The 18,119-nt window shown below is 34.4% G+C and overlaps 1 protein-coding gene and 1 non-coding gene across 4 annotated transcripts; both read left to right on the top strand.

Annotated features, from left to right (window-relative positions):
* The first annotated feature begins 425 nt into the window (after positions 1–425).
* On the top strand, positions 426–17,763 carry LOC134851510 (popeye domain-containing protein 2-like). 3 transcript variants are annotated; one of them, XM_063867632.1, is made up of 4 exons: positions 426–1,341; positions 14,573–15,050; positions 15,732–15,840; positions 17,255–17,763. In XM_063867632.1, the coding sequence occupies exons 1-4, from the start codon at positions 1,320–1,322 to the stop codon at positions 17,678–17,680; spliced, it is 1,035 nt and encodes a 344-aa protein (XP_063723702.1). In that variant the 5' UTR covers positions 426–1,319; the 3' UTR covers positions 17,681–17,763. The 3 variants fall into 3 exon arrangements, with proteins under 3 accessions (XP_063723702.1, XP_063723704.1, XP_063723703.1); XM_063867634.1 differs by lacking the exon at positions 426–1,341 and adding an exon at positions 9,123–9,312; XM_063867633.1 differs by lacking the exon at positions 426–1,341 and adding an exon at positions 9,123–9,486.
* Positions 5,392–5,581, top strand: LOC134852207 (U2 spliceosomal RNA). Its single transcript, XR_010164287.1, has one exon. It is a non-coding gene; the product is annotated as a U2 spliceosomal RNA (small nuclear RNA).
* Positions 17,764–18,119: the final 356 nt, after the last annotated feature.

Genomic DNA, 18,119 nt, shown 5'->3' with positions numbered 1-18,119 from the left:
TTCAAGCTCGTATAATTTTTTATTACGCCCAGGTTCAACTAATGAGAAAATACAATGACGCACAAAGTAAGGTCGTTTAATTCCAATCATAAGCATTTTTAGCGGAAATGATTTTTTTCCTTATAAAAGAAAACGAAACATTATCGTTCTTTGAGGTTAAATCGAGATTTAAAAGTATGGATTTCATAAAATCAATGCCAAAAACTAGATTCTTTACAGATTTTAACATTTTAAGCATTTTTCACGCGTTTGTACCCTAGCTAACGCAACTTGGAAATGATTTAAAGTTTACAATTTGGAAAAAAAAAGAAAAAACGACTGTCTAAAAACACAAAAATCACCTGCAGTTGCGTCATCATCTCCATGTTACGTCATAAGCTTAAAAGGAGCACACCTTATCTTCTAATTTCCATTTTACACTGCCATTTTCCATGTGCACAGTTAGAGTAGGTATTGATCACTACAATACTGAAGACGATATAGTACATGTTTTAGAGAAATTGTTCACTGGGATGACGATTTATAATACCATTTTCCTGTGAACAATTAATAGAGACCATCTTTTGGAGGAACTTTTTCACAAGCAAGGCGATTTATAATAGAATTTTTTGTGAACAATTAATAGAGACCATCTTGTGGTGAAATTGTTCACAAGTAGGGCGATTTTGTATACCGTTTTGTCTGTGAACAATTAACTTTTCCTTCCTCTATTTCTTTTGCCGCCGCGGGGTCTTTTTTGGATCTAAATCAACCCGCTACCGTATAAAAAAATGTTAAAACCAAGGAAAATGGTCTACTAGTAGTTATGCTTCAAATTTGCTGTGAAAAGTCCAGAATTAGTTTAAATAATCTCCCGTTTTTCAATTAAAAAACAAGGAGGTTTATCATTTATTTTTTGAGTTTTTATCACCGATGTCTGTTTCTGCATCAATTTGTAATACCGAAACAGCCCCGAAGCATTATTTCCTTGTCCTCGTTTTTCCTCCGTCAAATACGTATCCGCTTTCCTTTAATTTTCCCTTCCTAGTTCTGAAAATGTAAGACAAAAATTGAGCGTTAGAACTGAAAATGAATTTGAAATCCGTGAACAGCAGTGATTAGCATCCCATTCCAAATTAAAAGCACGCTGAACATTTTGGAAAACAGAGTGTCTTTTTCGCTTCAAATGTTCTTCCCCTTCTGAAAAATGTAACATTTTCAAAGTCAATTACCAACAACTTCAAGTCAATTACCATCAATTACAATTACCATAAAGCAGCTAGCGAAGAACCTTTTTTGTGGCAGTTTATCTATTTAATTGCCAATTATTTTTTTCGAAAATGTCTGCTTGTCCCGCAACAGGTAAATGTATTGCAGAAAACAAGACGAGTTGTTGATTGAATTATATTATTATTGCTCTCTGGAAATAAATAATTGTTTATTACTTTGTGGGCAAAAAAATGAACATTCTTGTATCAGAGCAAAAAATCAATAGCGGCGGCGGACTTTCAAAAGTTTTCGAAAACTTTGCCGACGTTTATTGCTCTTCGACAACTAAATTGATTTTCCGGGCTCTCCTAGAAAAGCAAAATATTATTATAAAGACTCATTTGCTAAATTAATCTGAGCCCCGCACTCCTTCCAAATTAGTATATTTTGGCACCGACTGCAACTCTAAGAAAATTTAAAATTGAATGGCCAAAATAAGATATCGTAAATTAGTACCATGGGAAGGAGGGTGTGAATGGCCAAGGGCTTGAATTTTTTTGAGGGCGAGGGATCCTGCTTTAATTTAGTTGAAAAAATTTTTGTAACAAAAAACGAACTCGATAAAATGTTTTGAAAATCAGAAATTTTTTAAGTTTTAGTCCGGGGTGGATCTAGAATTTTCTCGAGGGGCGGGGGGGGGGGGTTGAGGATTTTCAAAAAAATTGAAAAAAATTTTGTCGACCTTTTTTTAGGTCGACCAAATTGATTTTCCGAGCTCTGCCAAAGCACCAAAAAGACACTGTTTTGTCCCTGGTGTTAGTTGAAGTTTAGATATTTTAAGAACGAAATGGTGCTTCAGTGTCTAGTAAAAAACTTTCACCCTTAATCTTACGCAATCCTTTTTTACATTGAAACCGGTGGTTAAATGTGATGGGTTGAGGGAAAAAGACGAAATTGGATAAACAGACATTTTTTAAAAGTGACATAAATTCAGGCTTAATGGAAACTTTTATTTTTTGAGTAACCCAAATTTCAATAATATCTGTTTTTGGCTGTTTTTGAAGACTGTTTTTGAAGACCCATTTTTCGAGGAGATACGTGCCCCAGGTGTAAATTTGTTGTCTTTCGAGCAACTAATTTTTCAAGGGCAGAGCAATTTATGCTTAGAGGGTGATATAAAAAAAGCATGACAGTTTTTTAAACATAAAGCGCTTTCGTATAGTATAAAAACCTTCAAACTAATTATTAGAATTATCTTTAGAAAATAAATACAAGATTACAAAATTCTCGTCTCTTCATTAAACATACGGACTAATTAGGGCATCACAATTGGCACTTTTTAAATGACAATTGAATCTGGGTTGCCAAGTAGGACTTAGACTCGTTTTGATTTAGACCCAATTAATAGAATTGAAAAAAAAACTAATTCTTCGGATGTTATTCTTCCCATAAAAATGCCCTTAAAATAAAAAAAATTGCAAAGCAGTCTAAAATAGGTAAAGATTTAAATGATGTTTTAAATGAGTCATTCATCTGTCTTTTAAAGCTTTTTAGTGTGTTCTCCTGAGAAAAAAAAATTGGCCTTACATTACTATTAAGTGTTGTATTTCTTAAATTTCAAAAAATCAGACATCATAAAACATAATAAAACAGCCCAAACTAACCAAAGAACGCCAAAATGTTTTATTATTCTTTTTCAAAAGATTTTTTTAAATGCTTAGTATAAACTTATCCATAAAAATTGACCAATTTAATAAATTTTGCACCACAAGAAAATAATTGCAGATTTTTGAGCTAAATAACAACGAATTTATCACGGGTACCCGCCATAAAAATGCACTGCGACAGGAATGCTTAGTTACTCCACTCAACATCTTGATTGTCAGAGAAAAAATCGCTCGGGGATATTCAGCAGTGCCGATGTACGAGGTATTTTACCCTTCTTCGATTTTTCATCAGAGGATTTGACTCAAATATTTGATTATTTTCAAAATTGGCATCATACGAATTAAATAGGTTGCTCCAAATATAATTGGTTCTTATAATTAATTTTATAAAACCGTAATTACATCAAAATTGATGGTTATGTGTGGCGGGGGAGAAGGGAGAAATAAACCGAAGATCGGAAAGTAAAAAATCAAAGATTCAGGATTTTTGGATCTATTGTTTTTCATTAATCGATCCAAAAAATCAAATCAAAGTGACAGAATTTTCGGCACTCCTGGAATATTTCGGCGCGGTTAACGATGGCCCCCGCACCATCGACTAAATGAAGGAACTATCACCCCCATTATATCCCGTGGGGGGGGGGGAGGGATTGGAATTCGCAATAGGGTCCCAATTTTCTCTACTTTTCTCGTTCAATTCTTCAATATTCTCAATTTAGCTGTGTGTTGAGCAGATCTTGGGGAAACTAAATTGCCGCTGAGAGTTTATTTGAGCCTCGCAACCAAAAATTTGATGGCATACGAAAAGTATGATATCTTTTTGAAAAATATCTTCAAACTGATAGTTAAAACCAAATTTTATTAGAAAAAAATCTAATTTGAAAACTATTAGTTCACATTTTTTCGAATTTCAGGTTAAATCGGTCATCTTAAGTGACATATTTGTTTGATTTTTTCTAAAGCTTTTTTTCCAAAGAGATGCTTTTCTTTGAATTATTTTAATGCTAATGTTATCTCAGTAAACACAAAGAACAAGTATATCCGGTTGCTGTGCAAGTAGCACTGAATGTTGTGACCACATTCGCAAAAAAATACAAAAAAAATTATTTTTTATCTTCAAACTGAAGTCGTTTTTTTTCTGCGTGGTGTGATTATAGAACTATAGAAACGCGTAGAAAGTTAGTGAATTAGGCATAAAAAACTACAATTGTCTTCAAAAAATAAGAAAAAAAAGTTGAACATTTTTTTTAATTCGAAAAAATTTCTCAATTCATATGCAGTGAGAGTTTAAATTTGTATGAAAGTTTTAATGGTCGAAGAAGCGCTTTTTAAAACTTTCAAAACTGGTTTTCTTTTCATTGAAAACAAGTTTTCTTTTACACTGAAGGCCAATATTCATAAAAAACGAAGGTAACTTGATAGCTTTACTCGGTCGAAATTGGACTAAAATTCCGAAATTTTTAACGAGTTTTCCCAACATTGGTTAAAATGTTTTCGAATTTATCAATGCCGTTCGAATCACGACTAAAAAGGCTTTATTATGGTATATTGGTCGACCCATTCCGAAGATTTTGGTGGTAACTGATTTTGCGTGAAAAACAAAAAGAAAAAATACAAAAAATAATTAAAATACACCCGAATACTAAGTCCTTCCCTATTTTTCAACTCGTTGTAAAAATAAATCTTCAGATACAATTTTAATTAATCTGTTGTATTAAGGTTGTTGTGATAATTCAAATTAGTATTGCGGTTTCTTTAAAACTAAAAAAAAACGATCAAAATTTCATATTCCATTTGAGGTCTGCAGTTCACTGGTTGTTTTTAGGGTAATCTCTTGAAAAAATTGAGGTTTTGACTCCAAAAAAATAAGCGAGATTTTCATTCCGTTTCATTCACCTACACGTCATAAATTATGATAAAGTTGCCGAAATTACTGACACGGCTCCAAAGTGGTTCCCGTTCCAAACTTTTCTCACAAATTCACGTCTGGTCTTACAATTGTCAGACACTAGCTGTTTTCCACCAGCTCTGTGCATATCTCTTTCACATGTGATCACTTCTGCCGTTTGCCGACTAAACGTGAGTCAGACATGAATATAGCTGGTCAGACATGACTATACCTGGTCAGACATGACTATACCTGGTCAGACAAGACCATACCTGAGTCAGACATGACTATACCTGGTCAGACATGACTGTACCTGAGTCAGATATGACTATACCTGGTCAGACATGACTATACCTGCTTCAGGTCTGATCATGTAGAAAACTTAACGGCATACAACCGCAGAAACGCAGATGATTATAATGTAGTCCAGTGTAGTTTTACGAAAAAATTACAAGCCGGCAGGGTGTTTTGATAAAGCAAAGAATCATAATTACTGCTCATTTTTAACTATTTACCATGATCTTGTATGAATTATTTCGGAAGCGACCTAGCTCCCAATCCATTCGGATAGGTTAAAAGTTTTATGGTCCGAGCTGTTGTTTCTTTGATGTGTCTAAGGAATTTAGAAAAAGATCTTTTGTTTCAGTTATCGCTTCTCGGCCTTCTGACTAAGATCATGTGTAGTATCTGTTCTTGTCAGCTTAATATCTGGCATGCTGGGCATTGTCTGGCACCAATATTAAACTGATTTTTGCTTCTCGAGTTAACACCTAAGCTTGTTTAGGTTGACTCACGAATTGTCCCGGTCGTACACTACCATAATGGAATATCTGCTTCAGGTCTGATCATGCAATTTCATGCATGATTATGTCTGGTTCGGGTGTGATCGTGTAAAGTCAGGTATCATCATGCTGTTTCAGGTCTGATCAAGTAATTTCAGGCAAGATCATGTCTGGTTGAGGTATGATAATGTAAAGTCAGTTATGGTCAAGTCTGCTTCAAGTCTGATCATGTAATTTCTGACATGAACATATCTGGTCCAGGTTTGCTGCAAGTCTGATCGTATCTGATTCAAGATTTGATTTTTTCCATTAATATTATGTCTGGTACATGTCTGTTTCAGACATGTACAGGGAAAAAAGAGAGATGCCACAGGACTGATACAGATATGGATTTTGTTTGTATTTTCGATGTCGAAATTTGATTTTGACTACAAATTTCAGTACGGGTTATCTCCTGGTCTCGAAAGAAATGCTTGGTTGCTCAGCTTAAGTAAAAAAATAAATCAGAAGCTTGTCCCCAAGAATTGGTCTGGCTGGATAGCTAGCTAATGAGTAGTGAACAAGTAGATGAGCGAGAAGGGCAAAAGAAGTTGGGTTGTTCGGACGACCCTATGGATTAAGATTGGGTATTTTTTTCCGGTCACACCATCGTAAGAAATGGTACGAAAATTGAACTTTTTGTTTTTGTGCAGAAACGTTCGTTTTTTTCCAAAACAAATTCTGAGCATTTGTCCAATTGGTGAAGGTTTATGTTTTTGCAGAGACATTTTTTCGGGTGAATACTTGCTTTATATAGTGTTTTAAGTGTCAAAAACAATGTATGATTCTAGTTAAAGCTGTAGTTTTTTACCAAAACTTAAGCTCGTGATTACTCAAACGCCCTGAAACTTTTCCTAAAACTGTTATTCAACGTAAATTTTTCAATAAAATTCACATAAAAGCACAATTTTGGTTTCTGTTTCATCTAGCATCTTCCAACTGATCAGTGCTCCCATAACAGAGTTCCCATATGCAAGAGAGATCCCGTAAAAAAAGTCCATAGCAACATACTTCCATAACGCAACAGAGTTCCCAGAAAAACTGAAGGCAGGGGAGGATTTAGGTGGGTTGGAGGAGGGCGGAGGAGGGCGGAGGAGGACGGACGCCCCTCCGTAGATATTTAACCCTCCCACCAAAAAAAGCCCTCCCCCTATGGTTTCCTAGCCGACCAAACCTAAAATTTTTCTAAAGGAATCTTTGGCGCCAATGTATACTGGTTTTGAAGGAGCGCGCGCTGGAAAAACGCAATTTCTCCAAAATTGTCCAAAAAAGAGCCCAAAAATTGTCCAAAAAAGCCCAAAAACGGCATGACGTGCTTTTTAAAAAATTTGCATGTCACGCAAAGTTTTTTTGGTCACATTATCATCCACAAGACAATTGGATTGATGTTACTAAGAAAGGCAAGAAATTGATCATGACTGGCAAAACAAAGCAGTTCATTTAAAACCGTCTCAGCCTCTTCTCTATGTTTTAGCAATTTCATCGCCTAGTTTTTAGAAATATAAAACGTTATTAAAACGCTTTATTGAAAATGTCACAAAAAACGGATCTTGTTAACTATCCCCCTCCCCCCCCCCCCTCATTTCGATTTTCAGAAATTCAACTTTGGCGGCCACATTTTCAATAGCTTAAAATCGTATTATATAAATAGTGAGTAATACAAATACGAACGCGCGAAAATGAAAACCCACTTAATTGTTGACATTTTTGAAGTGCATATTCTATACAGAAATGGTTTTCCAAAAAATACATGCATAGGGGGGGGGGGGATAGTAAACAAGATCCCAAAAAACACTTGTAATTGACAACTTTGCATTTTATAATAACAATGATCCAATTTTGCCATAAAGCTTTTCTATTTCCTAGAAGACCTTTTGGTCTGTTGGTTTATTCGAAAAGACACTCTACCAAAACACTATAAAAGCATAAATTACGAGAACATGTTCTGCGAAAACATCTTTATCAAGGACAAAAATTTAGATTATCAACACAAAGCCTAATTATTAGAACCTGCAAGCTTATGCTTTTGATAAGAGTTCATGAAATAATTTTCATGATAAAATGCAATCCAGAATTGAATAGGCAACTTTACAGTTTGTAACATTTTGTTTATAATGAGTTAGGATGGATCTCTAACTCATAGTGTAATTTCGGATAGGGTACACCGTCTGCTCGTCACGCTATCTTATTTTCGGCCGGATAGATTCGTGCAACTTCTTAGTCTAATACCGATCCTAATCTTACTCTTATATCTACTAGTCTCAGGGTGTTTAACTAGTCTCTGCTAGGCTCAATAGATCTAGAGTATACTGGTTTATGCGAGTTAGTTCCAGAATGAGAACAACTGTATTCTAACTTTAATTCAAATTGCTCTGGTGTTGAAACTACAAGTAGTTTCAACACTTACAAATAAGTGGGTTGTTAGTTTGATGGAGTATGATTGGCTAGTATTTAATATTTTATAGAGATAAAATATCATAATAACAAGACTGTTCGTATCAGGGCGAAGCCCTGAAAGTTCCGACTGCCTTCTACCGTTTATCGAGCAGTAATAACATAAACAACATTAAAATTAAATGAAATAAAATAAATGAAAAACTTTTTTTTCTAAAATTTGAAAATTTTTCGATGAAAATCATCCCCCCACACGCAATATAAAGTACAAAACAATAGATTTCGCTCCTTGTAACAAATCAATTATGGCAAATGGGCTTCTTTCAACCAATTTGGAACGATTTCTAAGACGGATTAAATCTCCGCTTAAGCGTTAATGGCGCGAATTATATCGCGCGTTAATTGTCCCAAATTGGTCAAAATGGCCAAAATGGCAATCTTTAAACCCTCATAACTTTACGAAAAATGATCACAGGTAAAATATCTTTTCAAATTTAAGCTCACGACAACAATAGCTTTCGAATGATATAAAAAATTCCATCAAAAATGGCTAGTTAAAAAGTCGAAATTTGTCTGAAGAAAAAAAAACCCCACCCCGAGCACAAATATTCCGTTACTTTCGTATCGAAAGTCGGAACAATAACCAATGATAAATACTAGTTTAGATCTGGTTCCAATAAGGAAAGTTTCCCGGAATTTTGTTCAATTGTTGCATTAATTTCATGCATTTTGAAATACTTTCTTTTTTATGCCATTTGAGACGTGATTGCATGAAATATCATGAAATGTCAGAGACGTAGACAATTTAAAGTTCTTCAAGTTTTTTAAATTTTTTTCTGCATTTTCGAACTTACGTCGCGAGAGCAGAGCATTACCCAATAGATTGATCGGTTTGTTTAAAGTGCAAAGATTGGTTGTTAAAGGCATTTCATTTTACAATATGGGCATCATCAATCAAAAGCTTTTCAAAGAAATAAGTAACAACATTGCCATAAAAAGAAACATTTTGGAGCTCATCTGAAAATGGGGGAAAAGCGTCCGCGTGACTGAAAAAAAATGTCAAAGTAAAATAGCTACATGGTGTTAAACGTGGGTAAATTTCATCCCGCTTCGAGCCTATGTATTCTTTTCCGCTCTCTCAATTTTTAATACGTAATTGGAAAATAGTGGTTAGCCTTTGCATGTATACGCTTATAAAAGCGTATAAGGTCGGACTTATTTTTAAAATACTTGCGGAAAATACCAGCATTTTACGTTGATTTTTTCCAAGGAAGTAATACCACAATTATAAAAAATTCAAAATGAGCTGCTGTTTGCTTTTTTCATATTTATCAGTGTGCCAAATAGTTATGGTGTAAGTTTTTGGAAGCATAAATTGTTATTCTAGATTAGCTTTTTCAACTCCGCTGCAAAACATTTTGCAAAATTTTACATAAAGCTGATAAAAGAGAGTGCCCTGACGGTCACATTGTTTTTTTTTCGGTTTCGGATTTAACTTTAGACTGATTGAATATGGACTCAAATAACGGTAAGAATATCTTAGTGACTCTATCATTACTGCTAGTGAACTAAATTTATGTTTATTATGCACTATACTACACTCACTGACAAAAACGAAGTAGTATCGAATTTAGAACTAATAAGTATGTAATTTCGAAAGAGATCGATTTTAGCATGAAAAAAGTACAAAGATTGAATAGAAAAGATTAAGATGGTTTTGGATGAATTCAAAATTGATTTATATTGATCTTCAACTAAAAAAGTGAGCTAGATCAAATTAAATTAATTTAAATCCATTTTTTTCAGTCTGAATTTATTTTTATTTTTAGGTTTCAATCTAAACCTATTTTTCTCATTCATATTTCATCAGTTTCAACTTTGTGCTGTATTTATTCATTGCACATCATTTTTCATTTTACATCCATATAGCGTATGGTAACCCAATGAAAAAATCAAATACTTTTCAAAATACCATTAACATTATATGATTTCATTGCATATTTCGAGCTCAAAATTTGATCTATATTGACCATTTTCTTGATTTATTATAACTATTTTTGCCGGAAAGCTGATTTACATTGATGATTTTATATGAACTTGTTGCCTCTTTTTGAGCTCAAAAGCTGATTAATTTCGACCGTTTTCTGAATCTGTTAACAGACTTTTGTCAAAATTAAGTTTTAAAATGAATATTTTCTATGATTTCAATGAAAGTTTGCGAAATCAAAATCTTATTTCTATTCAACATTTTCTCGATTTGCTACTTACGTTTTTGTTTAAAACCTAGTTCACAATGATGATTTTTGCTGATTAGTATAGGCTTTATTTTGATTTCTACTTATCTGGCACGTTTTTATTATTTGAGAAATCGAGAAAAAATATTTTACTTATTTTTCTAAATAGCTTGTTCTTGCAATTCTAGCAAAAAAATTTAATTGATTTTATTTGAAATGGACTTTTAAAAAGTAAAGCTAATTTGCTAATGGGTATTTTTGAATGGATTTGAATGGAACTTAGTAGGACTCGGATGAGTTAAAGTAAGATTTGGCTGAATTTTAATTAGTCGAAAAATCCATCAGAATTGTTTAACATAGATTTTTTTAGACTCTCAAATTGATCCAAAATTTTCAAAATGGTCCAAAATTTTCAAAGTCAATTTAACTCAATTTGAAACCATTTTAGTCAGTGCGGGTAGGTACAGAATATATGGATTTGAATGACATAAAAAAAATCTCTTTCAGTCGCATTTTGATTGACTTTCGGGTGGATTTCGGATGGATTTCGGATATTTCCACTATCTAAAAAAACTGTTGAGATTTTCCTTTGCCGAAAACTGCTAGTGCAACGTTCTATATAAAATCAAAGTAGGTTCCAATGATCAGTTTATTTTTGCAGGAAAACAAACTTGGCCGCATGTAAATAACTTTTAAAAAGAGTTTTCAAAAACTGGATATCAAGAAGTTTCTCTATAGTTTGAAAGAAACGTTGCTCGCGAGTTTTCTAAAGTGGTTTTGTATTATATCTAATTGTAAGTAAAAAACTGTAGCAATCGAAGTTTTAGTGGAAAAGTTGTATCATATACTTTGGTTTTCGCGTTAAATTTTTTCTAACGTTTGAGAGTAATCTTGGGTTTATTTTATTATGAATTGAAGAAACCAAAAATTTAAAAAAAACTATCTGCCTATATTTTATCTGCATTTTGTCTAAAACTGCCGCAAATTCTTAAAAGTTGTTTTTTGAAACATTTAAAAAAATCATAATTTTGTTGATTTCAAGGCTCTCGTTTTTGTGTTGGCATTTTTATTTTGTTGTCTGGCTTAAAAACTCTCTACTGTGATTGCCTCTTTTCTAAATTTTTTTTTTTTTTGCTTAGAATTTTTTTAAAAAAATTTTAAATTCCTTCTTTTGAACCAATGAACTAACTTCCCGTAAATCATCAGCGGGAGATTAATCACTTAGTTAAAAAAAGATTTTTAACCAATTAGACTTGAGCATAGAACATGCAAGCCTTAAGGCTTGAGTTTGCCCTTTAATTTTAGGAGGATTGTTCACATGGGCCATTTTTTAATCGGTCTTGTTTTGAAAATCTTTCTGTTCAGCTTATTGCTGATGAATTAACCTTGAGTTTTTCAAGAAGCTGCTCAGATTTGCTTTTTAATGCGAATTTTAGTACTTTTAAGTTATTTTCCGGTTACATAATTTCTGTTTATGCCAAAACAAGTGTTAAGTTTTGCTTGCAGTTGCAGTAATTTTGCAGTTTTAATCAAATACGATTAACACATAACCAGATCTGGCAAGCATGTGATCAGATATGTCACATACACGTGGTCAGATCTGGCAGACTTGTGTTCAGATCAAGTTCCCCAGTGTTCTCGAAATGTTGGAAATGTTGCAAGACGTCTTGCATAAGAACATTATTCTTGCTTTTTCTTGCAAAATTCTTGCAAGATTTGTGCAAGAAATAAGCAAGATTTTGCAGTCTAATCTAAAATTTGATCTATTTGCTCACCGCTTCATTGTTTGGTATGCTCACTGTTTTTAAAATTCCTAATCATATTGTTGGATTACATTCCCCAAAACCAAACAAAACCTGAAGAAATTGCCCGAATGCAGGCGAAACCAAGGTTTCTAAAGGAAAAAACTTCATTTTTTGAAAAACTTCAAAAAAAGTTAATGATCAAAAAATTTCGATTACTGATGAGAAAATTTTTACTCCTTATTAACCCAAATATGAAAGTGCAAACTGCAAAAAATCTGAAAATTTGCAAATTTAGAAGTTTGCATGAAACGCATAATTTAATAAACATCAGTGAAAGTCTACCTGGCTGGGTGAATGCAAGTTTTGCAAGATTCTTACAAGATTTGCATTCCTTTGCAAGAATATTGCAAAGATTGCTTTCTAAGTGCACCAGAAATGGACGTATTGTCTGTGTTTTGTCCGTTGATAGAAGAAATGCTTTCAAAATAACTTTTTTGAAAATATGCGAAACCGAATAAAGTCAACAAAATACTGGGGAATTTAATTCAATATCATCTTTCATTTTATCTATGTTATGTCATTATGCGCTTTTCTAGGAAATTATTTAATCAATATACGAAAATTCTTTTATCAAAAAAGCCAGATATCTTCGATTTAATGATTTTAAAATCAATAGTTATTGCGCGTTTTTCATTTTTTCTACAGTAATTATGTAGTGAAAACTAAAAACTCTCGTATCAGCGCAGATATTTTGTTCCGACTTTCGAAAAATTTTGGACTATTTTTTCATAGGGTTTTTTTTCTTCTTCAGTCAAACTGCAACAATCAAAATAAACGTTTACCCAATATTTTTTTCTATCTTTCAGTGAAGATATCGAGTTCCCGAGTTCAAATGTGAGAAGATAACTTACTTTCGACGATCACTATATTTTTGAAGTCTCGGGGTTTTAAAATTGCAAAACTAGACACGCTCTGACCTACTTTATGCGCGCTGTGATAATTTTAGTTATGAGGCTGAAGAGGCAATATATGATGCACTACAAAATTGTTTTAAAGTGAATTCGTCGTACAATTTTGAACAACTCAAGTTTTCAGAATGGTTATTTGACATTTTCCTTGAGACTTTTTAGTATTTTCATACCAACATCAAATGATAATGATTAAAGGGTAGTCTGAAAGTTCAGGACTTTGCACTGATATACAAGCAGTCTAATTGAACATATATTCTTCATCACGCAATCTACCGAAATCTTTCCGATAATTGTTTTTTCGTTGTTCTCTCAAACAAACTGTTGTGTTTATTTAAAAACCCGGGTTGATACAAGATGCTGCTAGTTCATCTCAAACATAAATCCAGTTTTCAATGTTCTGACTATTGAAAAGGGGAGGAGTTTTGTAACTCTTATTTTAGTTTTTTTCCCACCCAAAGTCAGGTATCAAAAAAATTATTGGAATGCATTGAGTAGTATATCATTTGAAAGCTATTTTAGTGGTGATTCGAACTTTGTTTTAAAATTTCAAAAAAGTTTATAGTACCAAGAAAGGCCGTTTTAAATTTTTTGAGTTTTGATCCAATTTCGAGCGAGTAAAGCGATCAAGTAACGTCCGTTATTTGAAAATTTTATTTTTTATTTAGTCTTTTAGTGTAACCAAATTTGATTTTATTGAAAACAAACCAAATTTTGCCGGCGCTTCTTTGGCAAATGAGCTTTTAAAAAAACGTTGACTTTTTTCCTAAAAAAAATGAAAAAATTAGAAAAAAGTTTTTTTTTAATTAAGTTTCTACGCGTTTGTAAAGTTATCTCATCACACCACGCACCAAAATTGCTACAACACTAACTTGAAGAAAAAAACTTATAATCTCATCGAAAAATTGTTTTGTTCTGTGCGTTGCATTAGTTAAAATGTTTTTACAAGCCCTAGCTATACCACAAGAAACACGAACAGATAGTTGCAGTGTTTCTAGCAGCCAAATATTTGACAGCTGTAGTTTGGGTAAAGCAATTAGAAAAAGCAAAAGAATTGAAAAACTTCGAATCAGTTTTTTCAATTTTTTTTTCTTCAAATTTTATTTACAACTGAATGGGCTTCAACAGGATACTGCTTTGATAATAAGAAGTCATTTGTTTTGTTTGACAATTTTTCTCTAGTGTTATCTGCTTGCAAAAAATACTTTAGCCTGTCTTAGTTCTCTCCCACTGGTCGGAACAAAAACGACAAATAATTCAATAAAACTTACAACTTTTTTCCCGTTTTCTTTTTAAAATCATAATTGTCAAAGCTACTGCGATCGTAGTTTCAACATTTTGTACTACTTGTGCTGCAACCGGCAATAATTGTTTCACTTTTAAAATGCTTACGGCCAAACCCCGACCACCCATCACCCCCGCCCCCACTTAATTTCCCCCTAAATCCGCTACTACCATTTATTGAAGCTATTTCCATTAGTTCTATATGAATATCCAATTTACTTAATACTTAAGTTAGTTTCCTGTGTCTTTACGTTAGGTCAAGTCACTCTGATAAAATTGCATCTATTTTCAATCTGATATTTACAACCCAAAAATGACCAACGTAGTTTTTCAATGCGAAAACTTTTACATTTTTGATAACTTGCTAACTTGGATTGTTTCAGACCTTTCCGAGAACTTTGACGACCAGTCCGTCGAAATGACAAAATGGGTTTGCCCTGGCCGTTATTTCTACATCGGGTGCGCCATTGTCGGTTGCGGTATCATTTATTCGAAATCGTGGCCGGCCGAAAAGTTGGTTTTAAACTTTTGCTCTGCTCTTGGATACGCTTTTCTATCATTTTGGGGACATACGATTCTGCAACATTTCGATGTTGCGATGTGGTTCGCGATTCTGACAATCGCCAATGTCGGCATACTTTGTTATCGGCTTCACGATTCGTTCGATGCTTTGAAAGCGCCTAGTGTGAATACGATGCCGCTTTACGAGATGTTGTTTGCGCCTATGAACGTGGATTTCAAGACGTTCAAGGAACTGATGGCTTGCAGCAATGGACTTCAAACCATAGAGGCTAATGACCTTTTTGCGGCTGAAGGTCAGAGAAATGCGGGAGCAGAGCTGTCTGTTCTGCTCAGTGGCAAGTGAGTCATTCGCAAGTCAAAATCACTTGTCGCGATTTTTGTTTTATCTCATTTTTTTGTCAAAATCACTTTGTTTTATCAAAGTTTTTGTTTTATTTCATTTTTCTGTCAAAATCACTTCGTTTTGTCAAAGTTTTTGTTTTATTTCATTTTTCTGTCAAAATCACTTCGTTTTGACAAAGGTTTTGTTTTATTTCATTTTTCTACATCAAACTATTTGTCCAACTTATGTCAAAAAATTTTTAACAACTAAATGCATTATCTCGATACCTGAAAAAAAAATGGTATGACAATCTTTTCGGGAAGCTTTATTTAAGGATAGGTTTCAGCAGTAGGAATTTGCTTTTTAAGGGAGTTGATTCAAAAGATGACAAAAATGGGCATGTTTTTTAACCCAAAATTAGAAACTTTTTTTATTACACACTGTTATAGAAAAACTATTTGAATGATGAGATAGTTCCAAAAATGTGAAACAGTTCCAAACACAGTTTTACATCATCCCTCTAATGACTTTCAATACATAACCAGTAGTTATACGTTGTTGATGGTCGGAGGCTGCCTGCTATTAGCTATCCTAATACATTGAAAACCTATTTTCTATCTTAATACATAGCCTGCTGGCCTGATGTCTTTAGCGTATCTTAATACATGAGGATAAATGGAGGGTTGCATCGTGTTTAGACTAGTGGCTACACAGAATGAACAGACCCTGCACTCTATCATGCCGGGTCAGTTCATGGACTCGCCCGAGTGGGAGGCATACGACCCTGAGACCAAGCGCACCTTCAGGGTAAATATATATGCATATGTGTAATTAATCCCAAATGACGGTAGTATTATTTTCTGTGACCGGTCATTTCCACCCTGAAACTATTCCCTGTATTTCGATTTGATATACATTATCAAACATAAGGGAAGTTATACTATTGGCCCTATTATTCGCTTTGATATACACAGTAGGGCGCCGAGGGGGTTGGGGGGTTGGCTATGACCGCTTTCCGTTTTCCGCCTTCAATTCTGGTTGCCAAAATTTTCCAAAGGGTCCCCCTCCCCCCTCACGGATTCGACCCGCTGCCGACCCAAAGGGTCCCCCCTTTGGTACTTTTTAAGAAATCCATTTTTGACCGATTCTAAAGTTTTTCAAAAGGCGCCTTTGGCGCCAGTATATACTAACTTTTTTTTTTTGGGGGGGGGGGGCTAAAAAAACGCAATTTTTTTGTCAAAACTTTCCAAAGTGCCCAAAAACGGCTTTTTTGACCTGTTTTTTCAAAATTTGCCTGCGGCGCAGAAAGTTTGGCCAAAACAGCATTTTTCTCGTGCTTTAGGAGAGCTCAGAAAATCGATTTGGTCGACCTAAAAAAAAGGTCGACAAATTTTTCGAAAATTTTTGAAAATCCGCCCCCCCCCCCCCCTCGAGAAAATCCTAGATCCGCCCCTGCCTAGGGTTCTTATAGTATTTTCGGAGAGCTCGGAAAATCAAATTGGTCGACCTAAAAAAAGGTCGGCAAAATTGTCTAAATTTTTCGAAAAACCGCCCCTCCCCCCCCCCCTTAGAAAAAATTCTGCACACGCCACTGGATATGCACCAATAACACTACAATGGAATCGGGCGGAAATGACTAGAGCAGAAATTACTGTGTTTTTGGGGCGAAAATGACTAGGAGTCACTCCTTTCGACATTTCGTAACAGGCAATTTGGTCCGCAATTTGTATGAATCATATGGGAAGCCTTAAAAAATTCAAGCGCTTTTTAACCGAGCTATTTGGAAATCCTCGAGTTCTCCAGGTTTTTTTTGGTGAACAGTCAAAAGTTGTCCAGAAAACAGAAAATTATGATGAAAAGAAGGTTTACGACAAAATAAACTCAGTTTTTGCCAGCAGGTTCGAGAGGAATATTGACATCGAATATAATGAGCAACAAAAAAAAACCTCAAGACTCCCTGGATATCCATAAGTTATAGCGTAGATTTTGTTGCAATACAAAATCACCAACTTCAACAAACCCCCCCCCCATCCCAAACCCTCCCCTCCATCCCAAACCCTCCCCTCCATCCCAAACCCCCACCCCCCCCCCCCCATCCCAAACCCCCCCCCCCATCACGCCATCATCAATTCCATAGCCCTATACCCCCACCCTGGTCGACACACCCGCGTTTTTATTATTGCTCATTGTTTTTGACATTAATATCTAGTCAAAAATTAAGGTCACCATAATCGCGGAAGTGGACAGCACTTACGTCACTTGGAGGAGATCGAACATGGAGAAATTGATGAAGAAGAACAAGTATCTGACTCACATGATGAACCTGATCATAGGCAGAGACATCGCATACAAGCTCTACAACACCCACAGCTCCATATGGTCACCCTTGTCATCCCAGAACTCATCCCGAAACAACAACAACAACAACAACAACACCAACAACACCAGCAACAACAATAACAACAACAATAGTAGTCATAACAACAATAACATAAACTCATCAGTGGCTATAACGTCTACTTCTTATTCCAACGGAGGTCTTCGGTCCTCACCTGTGATTTGCGGAAGCAGTTTTCTGGCCGAAGAGAGCTTGGACGAAACTATGTTTACGTTTGCGTCAAGCGATCACAAACAAAGTGAAGTTTGATCAATCGGATGATTAATCCTTACATAAATTGAAGTAAATTTTCACTGAAAAACTTTATATATTAATAATTAACGGATATTTAATTTTTTTTCTAAAGTTCAATAAATCTAGATATATATTTACATAAGAATGTCTAACTTGAGAGGAACAAGTTTTAATTGGCTGCTTAACAGCTAGGACACAGTTTAAACTGGAATAAACTTCTCTGAGAAAATACTTATGAAAACATATATTTTTTTGAAAGTTCTCTCTATGCCAAGAAAAATGAGCAAAAATCTTACTTTATTCATTCTATGTTTGCAACACCATTTTTACAGGCTATTTTTATTTCGATAATGATCACTTCACGAAGTGGAAAAATTTATTGCGCAGGATTTGTTTTGTCCAATCGATTTTGACCACCTGGAAAAAATCTCGTACGGGAGAAGTGTCGTATCAA

The sequence above is a fragment of the Symsagittifera roscoffensis genome, chromosome 7 (assembly GCF_963678635.1).
Source record: "Symsagittifera roscoffensis chromosome 7, txSymRosc1.1, whole genome shotgun sequence".
NCBI lineage: Eukaryota > Metazoa > Xenacoelomorpha > Acoela > Convolutidae > Symsagittifera > Symsagittifera roscoffensis.
This window is presented reverse-complemented; position numbering and strand designations above follow the sequence as displayed.

Bases quoted from the DNA above. Each gene is read 5' to 3' on its own strand.
- LOC134851510 (XM_063867632.1), top strand. From the start codon at position 1,320: ATGTCTGCTTGTCCCGCAACAG. The intron at 1,342-14,572 runs GTAAATGTATTG...GGATTGTTTCAG, and splicing joins GTCTGCTTGTCCCGCAACAG to ACCTTTCCGAGAACTTTGAC. The intron at 15,051-15,731 runs GTGAGTCATTCG...CATCGTGTTTAG, and splicing joins TCTGTTCTGCTCAGTGGCAA to ACTAGTGGCTACACAGAATG.